Below are 12,318 nucleotides of genomic sequence, written 5' to 3' on the forward strand. Positions count from 1 at the left end.
AGAGAGAAAAGAGAGTGGGAATCAGACTTCATAAGAAATTATTTTCAAAATGTTGGTTTGCTTGGAGCTGTCTGTTTTTTAATGGAGCACAGTTCTTCTTGTTGTATCGTCTGTTTTAGTTAAACCAGACCAGTCACAGACACAGGCCAACATCATAAAAGATAACTGATACTTTGATTACTAAAGGCAAAAGGAGGTGAGGATCAATCACCAAAAATATAGACAAGTTTAAACGGTATTAGAGCATTTACCATAGAGCAATAGCATAGTGTCTTTTATCAATCATACATAGATGGTTAAACATGGATATTCCAACCAGCAGTCATTTACCTGTGAGGATGCAGAGGAGACATGATGAGAAAGTGATAGAAGCTGTATTTAAATTGCTTTAACACGTGTTCAAAAAGCTCCCTATCTGTGACTTGACCCTTGTTTTACAATATGACTATCAACATATAATTGAACAGAATGAAATAATGATTTGATAGACACACAATATGCTATAGCTCTCAGTGTAATCATTTTTTATGAATGTATATCTACTACTTTAAAAATCATGGACTATGAACCATAGCTGGGCTTTGATAGTAAAAAAAAAAACAGACCAGGATGCGTATGCTTAAAACTGCTCTACCAGTCTATTTATGGCAATTTTATGACAAATAATTACTATAATAATTCAATGCTTCTGCATTCCTTTCTGTTTAATCTGCTTTGTGCCAATGTGTCTAAAGCTGGACTGTAATATGTTACCTCTCATGAATGCCTAACCCAGACATAAACATGTTGTCATCAAATTGTGAATTTTGGAGAGATTTTAGATGGCATGCCCAGTACATTCAAACAAGGAAGATGCTGCTCCAGGTGAGCAATCACTACAGTCTGGATGCAAGCCATGGCTCGCCACCGATGATCAATAGGAAGAAAAGAATGGCCGCACACCACAGGAATGTTCCAACGATTTTATTCCAAAAAAAGCAAATGACAGCCAACAAAGACAGAGTGTTTGAACCCAGGAGGTGATGCGTGCGTTTCACACTGACCTCAGTGCTTCTTCAAACCAGGTCTGAAACGCATGCGTCACCTCCTGGGTTCGGACACTCTGTCTTTGTTGGCTGTCATTTGCTATTTTTGGAATAAAAGTGTTGGAACGTTCCGGTGGTGTGCAGCCGTTCTTTTCTTCCTAACATATGCAGTACAACTCCCATATTCACTCCACTTAGTTCGCGGTTCATAAGACTTCATTATCCTCACAAAATTCTTACTATTAAATAAGGTAACATTTTTTACAAAATAGAAAAATGACTTAGAACTGTTATTTTATATTTTGCAATTCCAGTACCATTTTTAAACCATTATCCAAAGAGCTGTGTTCTAAATATTTTCAGTGTACATATATGCATACATGCAATCACACCATCACTGGGTCTTTTAGAATCCTACACTACAATATTAATCTGAAGTTTCAGATAGTGACGTTAGAAAAAAAAACTGCTTGATATTTAGAAAAAAATCTTTTAGAGAAGAGGTTTTATAGTGTTTTGAAAGTGTCCTGTTTGAGACCCTTCTCTTTACCATTCCGATAGCATGCCAGTTTTAGTTTCATGTACAACAATTACATATGACAGGCTAATCAAGGCTAATCCACACCTCAGAACATTAGTATAAACTACACCAAGCTCTTATGCCCGTACACACAGTCGGAATTTCAGACAGAAATTTCCGACAGATGACAGCTTTTTGTCGTATATTCCGACCTTGTGTATGCCCCATCGAACTTTTTACGTTGAAAATTCAGACGGACTTAGAGAGAACATGTTCTATATTTTTCCGACGGAACAAATCCCTAACGGTAAAACCACTCGTCTGTATGCTGTTCAGACGTACCAAAAATGACGCATGCTCTGAAGCAAGTACGAGACGTCATACGTGTTGTCCCGTCATACGCGTTGTACGTCACCGCGTTCTTGACGGCCGGAATTTGATGTGATCATGTGTATGCAAGACAGCTTGAGCAGAATTCTGTCGGAAAAACCTTTGGGTTTTTTGAGTTTATTCCGACGGTAAAACCGGTCGTGTGTAGAGGGCATTATACAACCTAAATGCTTACAGCAAGGTGGAGCTTACCAATAGAAAGTGGGGCCTTACTCGGTAGAACTGAATGGCAATGCTCACCCTCTAGATTTAAAGCACATTTTTTTTACCAGGCTTATAAACCAAAATCCTTGTAACTCAACAGCAAAATGAGCAGTTAGCTGGGATATCCTTTGGTTAAATTTTTATACTCAGGATGTCCAAGTAACTTATCTAAAAAAACAAAAAACAACATGGTTTATACAGTAAAAAAAGCATGACACCTTTATAGTAAATTATTTTGCAGGTGGTGTTTAAGTTTTATGAATAGTTTAATAATATAAAAACCTGTAAGGCTACAGTTATGTGTACATCTTTAAAAGATATCCGTAGATAGGTACTGTACATATTTGTATTATTATTAAGACAAATAAGCATGCAATTAAGGGCATGTGACACATATTTATAACATGAGATTAATTAAAGAGAATAATTAATTATATTAAGTAATAATAATAATAATAATAATACCAATAATATTAATAAAACATTATTAACAGTATTAACAGAATTCCTATAACCCTTATAGGACATGGACAGCATGCTTGCTTAGGGTAATTGAGAAAATAAAACAAGTTTGTCACCAGCTTTATGGTCATTATTTTGTGCATACAGTATTGTGCTAGGTTATTAAACAAAAGTGCAATAGATTAAAGAGTGACAAGGGCTGCAGAATCAATTCTTTTTCAACTGAGGTGGCATAATGGAAATCGACTTCTATGAATGAACTCTTGTTACAAAGTTATGAGGTGCACAGCTAATGCACTGCCATGAGTTCATTTTTATTATTGTGTTACACCTGAATCAATTGACAAAGCTGTCTTTTTTCTCCTTCAGCTTCCCTTTAAGCAAGAGATGGCACTTAATTGAATAAAAGTCAATGTAATTATATTAACGGACTCTGTGCTAGTGCTGACAGAGAGTAAGGGACATTGCAGCACAGATTCTCTCTGCGTAGTTCTGCATTCAGTTAAGCTTGACAGAAATTGAAGGAGTCTACACTTTCTAATTAAATTGTAGGGATCTTTAGGTTTCACTGCTGTGACTAAAGCAATAAGAAGCTAGTTTTTCTGCAATGTACGGATCTCAAATTGCTAGGCTTCTGCATGCATCTATTCCTCTGTGCATTTTTACACAATGGTTAATTTCTAAAGGTATCCATAGACTGGGAATGTTTGTTGGCAGAGACTACTATTTTCATCTGGTTCAGAAGACTACTTATTTAGTATTGAAACAGATAATGTCATCTCACTACCACTGCAGGAAACATCTGTTCATCTGATTGGAAGTTTTTACCATTTGACTATTTTTTCTTGGAGTTGTCAGGCCTCAAGCAGAGGAACGATCTTTTAAACATCAGTAAATTTCCTAATGGCCAATCCCTTTCTATTGTCTGCAGTCATTATTTTGTGTCAGTGTTCAATGCAAAACTTCAGTATTATAACATAGATTTAATACGGCAAAGCCCTGTAGGAAAAAAAGGGTAGGGGATGTAGCAGATTTTGGTTAAACCCTACATACAGTATTTGATTATGTTGACCTACAATCTGCTTGGACATCCTCTTTCTGTTTTCAAATAATCTATTATTGAAGATTTATATAAAGCATTATAGACCATCATAAAGTTATTGAAAGTTATATATAAAACAGACATCCATTATACAAAAAGCAAGCCAGTGTTTAGGCAGAATTGAGTTACAGTGGGGACAGAAAGTATTCAGACCCCCTTAAATTTTTCACTGTTTGTTATATTGCAGCCATTTGCTAAAATCATTTAAGTTCATTTTTTCCTCATTAATCTACACACAGCACCCCATATTGACAGAAAATCACAGAATTGTTGACATTTTTGCAGATTTATTAAAAAAGAAAAACTTAAATATCACATGGTCCTAAGTATTCAGACACTTTGCTCAGTATTTAGTAGAAGCACCATTTTGATCTGATACAGCCATGAGTCTTTTTAGGAAAGATGCAACACGTTTGTCACACCTGGATTTGGGGATCCTCTGCCATTCCTCCTTGCAGATCCCCTCCAGTTCTGTCAGGTTGGATGGTAAACGTTGGTGGACAGCCATTTTTAGGTCTCTCCAGAGATGCTCAATTGGGTTTAAGTCAGGGCTCTGGCTGGGCCATTCGAGAACAGTCACGGAGTTGTTGTGAAGCCACTCCTTCATTATTTTAGCTGTGTGCTTAGGGTCATTGTCTTGTTGGAAGGTAAACCTTCGGCCCAGTCTGAGGTCCTGAGCACTCTGGAGAAGGTTTTCATCTTTCCCTTGATTGCAACTAGTCGTCCTGTCCCTGCAGCTGAAAAACACCCCCACAGCATGATGCTGCCACCACCATGCTTCACTGTTGGGACTGTATTGGACAGGTGATGAGCTGTGCCTGGTTTTCTCCACACATACCGCTTAGAATTAAGGCCAAAAAGTTCTATCTTGGTCTCATCAGACCAGAGAATCTTATTTCTCACCATCTTGGAGTCCTTTAGGTTTTTTTTAGCAAACTCCATGTGGGCTTTCATGTGTCTTGCACTGAGGAGAGGCTTCCGTCGGGCCACTCTGCCATAAAGCACCAACTGGTGGAGGGCTACAGTGATGGTTGACTTTCTACAACTTTCTCCCATCTCCCAACTGCATCTCTGGAGCTCAGCCTCAGTGATCTTTGGGTTCTTCTTTACCTCTCTCACCAAGGCTCTTCTCTCCCTGATAGCTCAGTTTGGCCGGACGGCCAGCTCTAGGAAGGGTTCTGGTCATCCCAAATGTCTTCCATTTAAGGATTATGGAGGCCACTGTGCTCTTAGGAACCTTAAGTACAGCAGAATTTTTTTGTAACCTTGGTCAGATCTGTGCCTTGCCACAATTCTGTCTCTGAGCTCTTCAGGCAGTTCCTTTGACCTCATGATTCTCATTTGCTCTGACATGCACTGTGAGCTGTAAGGTCTTATATAGACAGATGTGTGGCTTTCCTAACCAAGTCCAATCAGTATAATCAAACACAGCTGGACTCAAATGAAGGTGTAGAACCATCTCAAGGATGATCAGAAGAAATGGACATCACCTGAGTTAAATATATGAGTGTCACAGCAAAGGGTCTGAATACTTAGGACCATGTGATATTTCAGTTTTTCTTTTTTAATAAATATGCAAAGATGTCAACAATTCTGTGTTTTTCTGTCAATATGGGGTGCTGTGTGTACATTAATGAGGAAAAAAATGAACTTAAATGATTTTAGCAAATGGCTGCAATATAACAAAGAGTGAAAAATTTAAGGGGGCCTGAATACTTTCTGTCCCCACTGTAAATGATATAGTGGGTGAGTGTGATATGACACAAGAGTATGGCTGTAGTCCCATCATGACTGAGCCATAGTAAATGCTCTGCAATTAAATATCTAGTGCAGATACTGAAGTATAGTCATGTACATTGGTACCTGTCCAAAACTGTTTTTTTTTTTTTTTTTGTATTATCTTCATTAGGGATATAATAGACCCTCTCTGGTTAACTTCATCAATCAGCTCTTTTTGTCCCCTGAAACAGACCATTTAAAGTGGTGCTGAAGGCAGAAGGTTTTTTACCCTTATACATTCTCTGCATTAAGGTAAGAAGCCTTCTGTATGCAGTTTCCTCTCTAGCCCCTTTTTATAATTACTTGAGCCCAATCTTGATCCATCGGTGTGCCCGAGAATAGTGGCTCCCTCAGCTCTCTCTCACCTCAGTGGAAAGAGAGGCAGCAATGGAAGCCATTGGCTTCTGTTGCTGTAAGTGACAGCCAGTGATCAGAGAGTAGGGGGCGGGGCCACAGAGTGTGGCTTGGGATCGAGCCTGCACAAGTGCCCACATAGCAAGCAGCTTGCTTTGAGGTGTACTCAGCAGGGGGGAGGAGCACTTGCGGGGGTCCCAAGAAGAGGAGAATCGGGCCTGCTCTGTGCAAAACCTTTGCACAGAGCTGGTAAATATAACATGTTTGTTATTTTAAAAAATAATAGGTTTAAAATCTTATTTAAAACCCACTTAAGTGTACAACAATGCTTGTTATAATAAGCAGAACAAAAATATATAATTTTTTACTATCTATTTTAGCAATCTACTTACGTCTACAGCACCCTATACATTTACATTACTTTTTTTTAACTTTATACATAGATTAACAATTTTTGTTAGCAGTGTTGTATGTGCTTTTTGATTGCTTTTTATTTTTGCATGTGCATTTTGTGTGAACTGCATGACATATTCCTTGCAGTTATTTTAAAAGTATACTTATATGTTATGTTAATGTGGAATTAAATGAACATCCATGTAAATGTTAGACTGTTTATTACATAAATATATAATTGTATGTATATGCATTGTTTATATATATATTCTTTTTTTATTATTTCAGACACAGTGCCAATATTAACCTCCACCGCAAACTGTTGACCAAAGAACTGGATGAGATGGGGCTGGACTCCTCTCAGCCCACACTACGAGATGAGTTCTTGGCAAAGATCTATGGTGGTCAACATCCCTTGGTCCTGGATGTTAGAGAGGACACCAATTCGCCAGTCGGTACAGAGGATTCCCACATCAATGGATATGGCCGAAGCTTTTCAGATGATTACATGGTCTTAGATTTGAGCACGACCTCCAGTGTCCAGTCCAGCAGCAGTGTCCATTCCTCTAGGGAGTCTGATGTGGGCAGTGATGAGGGTATACTCCTGGATGACACTGATGGTGCCAGTGACATTGAGGAGTCCTCTCAAAAAAATTATGCTTCTGCCCCTCTGATGGGACCAGGCAATGATCTTTCAGAATCTTCCTTATACAACAGCTTTGCTGTGAGCAATGGGGGAATAATGTGCAACATCTGCCATAAAATGTACAGCAACAAAGGGACTCTACGAGTTCATTATAAGACAGTGCACTTGCGAGAAATGCACAAATGCAAAGTCCAAGGGTGCAACATGATGTTCTCCTCTGTACGCAGCCGAAATCGGCACAGTCAAAACCCTAATCTCCATAAAAACATTCCTTTCTCTTCTGTGGAATAGCTTCTAAATGGACACTGTAAACTCCAGGTTTCACAGATAACATGACTGAACTGCTCCATATTTATATATACGTACATATATAAAGAAAATGTATATGTATGTTATATATCTCTATATATAAATCTAGATATATATTCTTTTTAACAAAAAGAGAAAAAGAAAACTATGAAACACTAGGTGCTTTTTATGTTCACTTAAAGGTGAAACTGCCCTCCAGAGGACAATTGAACAAAAAAGAAAAAAAAATCCAAACATGGTCACTTTTTTTAATGGAATGAAGTACTTGGTTATCTCCAAAGATAGTGTCTTAATATTCCAGTGACTATTGCTCGCAAGAAAAAATAATGAACAGTTGTTTTGTTTGAATTCACAAGAACACACTGTTAGGTATATTTTGAGAACACTAAGCATGGCAGATTCACCTGTATATATGGAGTCCGCTTGGGCAGATAGTATTGTATTGATTTGGTTGTGTACTCTTGGTTTCTTGTTGCAGTTACACCAAGCTGTTTGCAGGAAGAAGGGTTGCTGTCTCGGTCTGTTACTTTATTTTAGCTTTAATGCACATTTTTGCAACACAGACACCAAAACACAACCGGTTTGTAACTACCTGCTAGATGTAGTATTATCCTGGTGTTGCATGCTTACAGCACTATCAGACCATTGAGTTTTTTTTTTTGTTCTTTTTTTTAGCATTTTGTACTATTTGTATAAAAGCAGCCATGCACTTTTTCCCCATCCAAACACTACAGTGTGTGTGTAATGATATCCTTATTTTAACTCTTCAGTGCTGAGATCAGCATCCTTGTGGCAAAATTATACAGTCTCCTGTACTGAAGGAGCTAAAGTAATATCGTTATCTTTAGATGTTTTGGCCTAACAGGTCTGGTCATATAAATGGCATACTTGCCAAATTAAACAAGTATTAATGGAGTTTTGCAAAATGTTTTATGGTAGAACTGCCAATTTTGCACATATCACTTATATGCAGAAAACATTCTGATGAGGTATAAGCCATATTTCATGGTCCTCTAGCAAATAAAAGCTAAACTATATTATAACAGAAAAAAAGTCAAATATTTAAACAGTGTTCAGAGCCAATACCACACTCCAGCGATGCCTGACTATTAAACAGGGTGATAATATATTTAAGATGTATGATGACAATTCCCTTACCCCTATCATATTATGGAACAACCAACACGTCTGTTCCTGAATCCTGCATAATTATTGCACATGTAACCGGAGGGACCACAATATGTTTTTAGTGTTATTTCATAATTTACAGTGAACACAATGAAAACAGGATGACTTTCTCTCCTATTTACAGCAGTACTCAGTGAATTTCATGTATATTCTAAGTGTTTGTCCCAACACTTGATATGAAGTCTTAGTTTTTCTATTTGTCAGTATTATAGGGAATTATATCTCTATGGAAATGTAATTCAAGACACAGGAAGATTTATTTATGATTATTTCCTAAACAATGTATGTTTAGTAAAGCAGGGCAAAGGTCAATCAATTTGTGCAAAGTACAGTACCCCCACATTAAATCACTGTGGTGATCACTTATGGTGTTCCAGTAATCAAACATTACATTTTAATAGTTCGCTATGGGTTACCACACTTTGCACATAATCATTGCTTTTGTAGGTTATCAAAATGCCAGTTACATACTTGTATTTATTAAATAGTTATTGGTAATGGTATTCTAAAAAAAAAAAGACTCAATCTTTGATTTTTGAAGGTTATGGCAGATGTTTGCACAGCCTAAGTATCAGAGCTCCAAGCGGGCTTTTAGGACGTTCTACCCTTCCAACCTGAATTGTTAGGGCAAAAATAACAATAAACTAACTGATAGGTTCCTTCTCTGAAATAATGAAGTTTACTGACAACCACATCAAAACAAGTAGATAAACCTATCACCACCCTTACTAAACTTTTTTATTTCTTTTCTCTAGGTCTAGGTGAGGCTCCTAAATGTGGGATCCTTTAGCATAATTATATGATACAATTCAATAATACTTTATTTTTAAATTCAAATTCCAATTGAACTTGATAGATGTTCATGTTTGTTTAGCAAAAAAATGCTTTAAAATAAAAGTATTTATTTTAAACGATTTAGCAAATGCAAGATGCACTTCCCTTTAAAGTCAATGCATATGTCAGAGGCCATTCTGCAGTAAAGAGTTTTAATATTACATCTCAAATTTACAAGCCCAGACCTGTGTAATAAAAACATCCAGGTGGCTCCACAAACCTCCCCTGATAGGAGACTCAGCCAAAATGAATCCCTTAAAGTCCATATAGCTAGAAACAGGCAAAATCAGTAGTATTTGTGTGTCATTGGCTTTATCTTGGGAATTCTTACACATAGACTGGAGATCAACTTACAGTCTTCTTAGTATCTGGGTGGTCAGCAAGGCCATGTTACCTCATTATTGTAAAAACATTTTAAAAAAATTAAACACTCCTTATCAAGAGACCAACAGCTGAAGCACTTATAGTACAATAACTTGGAAGCATGTGCTTGACCTCAGATGGACTACATTCCTATGGTATAGGAAAATTAAGATGATTAAAAACACAGATAATATTGCTAATTTCTTTGAACATTTTTGCTGAGAACAGTGTATAGAGACTTAGAAAAGCGCAAGGCACTTTTGTTCCCTATGAAACCTTCACGTGTTTTCTGTGTTTATGCATTTTGCCTGAGCTGGAGAACAACATGGACAGCTTATGTAGCTAAAAGACATACTAGTGAAAGAATATTCACCTGACCAAGATATTCTGCCAAAATATTACATTTCTTTGTGTACCGAATCCTCCTGCTACTTTTTTCCAGTTAATACCTCTTTCAACAATACCAACTCTTGAGATAATTCATTGCCGTAGCATCCTGTATGTAAAGTCAATATAATTTTTTTTTAAGTTACAGCATCAGTTTGTTACGATTATTCATGCTTATGTTATATTTGCAGCAAATATCTCATGTTTGCCAAAGGAACTCATATACAACTTTTTAAGTTTACCTAATGTACATAGCACTCATTGTGGATTCCAAGCATACACATGTTCTAACAAATAAGACAGTATTTACAGTTACACTGATTGCTGAAAATTTTATTCTCAAAGAACTGTAAAAAAAAAAAATGCCCACAGGAATGCCCAGTTATGTTTTTTTTTCTGGGTCCACAGTGGTCAAAGACTGAAAATTCTTGTTAAAACAGTAAAAAGACTTTTTTTTTTAATTTAAACTTGCATTTGTCCAACACTAATGTTTACTGAGAAAAGCTGAGGAATTTTTTGATGACCATTTTTTGGGAAATGTCACTGAGTTTTAAGTACTACTCTCGGTTAAATTGAATAGTATTCAGCTTAGTTTTTATACTGTTCATGTATACTGTATGTGTTTGTTAAATTGCAACCGGACTAAGTAAAGTGTACTCTTCTTATTCAGTTTTATGTGTGTCCATGCTACAGTTCTCTTATATTGCTTTATTCTTCAAAATTTTGGGGAACATCATTGTTTCTAGGTATTATTAGCACTTTTCTCATTAAAACTTTTTTGATTGTGAGATTCAAACATGTTTTCGTAATAAAAGTCAAAAAATAAAAAAATTATATATTTCTGCAAATCTAATAAGTCCTATGGTTACAATGCATCATAAACATCAGTTGTTCAACACTAAAATAATGTACAGTTAGTAAATCATTTTTAGTCAGTTGTTAATTACAGTTATTGTATGGTTATAATTATTCCATTGGTAAAATATATGAAAAAAATGACAAATAGTGACCTTCCTCACTCCCGATCTTTCTTTCTTCCTTCCTTTCCTTTCCTTTCTTCCTCCACACTTCCTTCTCATCCTTTTTTTTTCACCCTGTCTTTCTTCCTCTTCTTATCATGCAGAAAACTCTACCTTTGCCAGATTTCTCTTTTTGTTCAGAGCCTGGTTTATAAACTCTATGGCACCGAAATAGACACTGTTGGGTCAGACTTACTCAGGTTGAACATAAAAAGCAATTGATCTTTTTTTCAAGAAGGTTTTGAGCAAGACAAATATTTGCTGGTGGTAGATTAAAGATTTAACAGAAAGTATCCAGTGACATGCCCATGATAACATGAATACAAAAATTAAAGTACCTTCTACTGTAGAATATAAATAAAGGATTCCAACAACAACAAAACAGAACACCAATCTACACATATAATAGTATTTATTACGGCTTCTGAATATTGGTGTGGGAGTATGGGTTCAAAAATATTCAGGCACATATAATTCAAGTGACATTTTATCACCTGTAAATTGTATGTAGTTGTGTTTTAATCACTCAGATGTATATGGCACTAACACTTATGGGTTTGATTTACTAAAGGCAAATGGGCTGTTCACTTTGTACGGGAATTTTAATTTTGCAAGGGAATTTTCTCTAAGCTCGCTGAATGATGTGAAGCTTTGCTGACTTTTATCATCCAGTTATGTGCAAACAAAAATGTGCTTTTTTTTCCCCCTTCTAGGCGATAGGGTATTCCTTGCAAAGTGAATTTCCACCACATTCACTAAGCTAAAGGAAGATGTCCTTGCTAAGTGTACATTCTCTTACAAAGTGAACAGCTTATTTGCCTTTGACAAATCAACCCCACAGTGTGAGTACACTGTTTTTTGCAAGAACAACCATAAACTAAATCTTAAAGGCTAACTTCACCATTTGCAATATGTTACATGTTATGGTGTAATGTATAACATTTACACTAAGAATACACCCCCCCCTCAGAATGCCCCAGAATACAGGGGATTGCTTTTGAATACAGCCTTTACTTTTGCAATCAACGCAGCTGTGCAGAGCTCCACCCGCATAGCACATAATTTATTCAAAGAGCTCTGTCCTATCTGCCACCGTGGCAAACATACTTGTAGTTCTTAATGGAATATAAATGCAGCGATCACCACACTTACAGTATAAAATAAGAATGGTTTCTCAGGAGGGAGAGGTGTTGACAAAAAAGCAGGTTGTATAGGTACCCACATCCTATAATATCATCATTTAAAACACAAAATGGTGGGGCAGCAGGACTTTCTCGGTACCACCATTAAACTTTAGAATAGGATAAAATCACAAAATTTTATTTCATATAGTTTACAAAACA

The 12,318-nt window shown here is 36.5% G+C and overlaps 1 protein-coding gene across 7 annotated transcripts in view; it reads left to right on the forward strand.

Annotated features, from left to right (window-relative positions):
- BNC2 (basonuclin zinc finger protein 2) overlaps positions 1-10,744 on the forward strand; it is an 878,778-nt gene extending 868,034 nt beyond the window's left edge. For 6 of the 7 annotated variants that reach the window (XM_073636660.1, XM_073636651.1, XM_073636668.1 and 3 more), the window contains one exon: positions 6,518-10,744. In XM_073636660.1, the coding sequence (XP_073492761.1) occupies positions 6,518-7,166 (649 nt within the window). In that variant the 3' untranslated portion in view covers positions 7,167-10,744. The remainder of the gene's footprint in view (positions 1-6,517) is intronic. The other variant, XM_073636695.1, reaches the window with a different exon arrangement.
- The last annotated feature ends 1,574 nt before the right edge of the window (positions 10,745-12,318 follow it).

The sequence above is a fragment of the Aquarana catesbeiana genome, linkage group LG01, assembly GCF_042186555.1.
Source record: "Aquarana catesbeiana isolate 2022-GZ linkage group LG01, ASM4218655v1, whole genome shotgun sequence".
In the NCBI taxonomy this organism is placed as follows: Eukaryota; Metazoa; Chordata; class Amphibia; order Anura; family Ranidae; genus Aquarana; species Aquarana catesbeiana.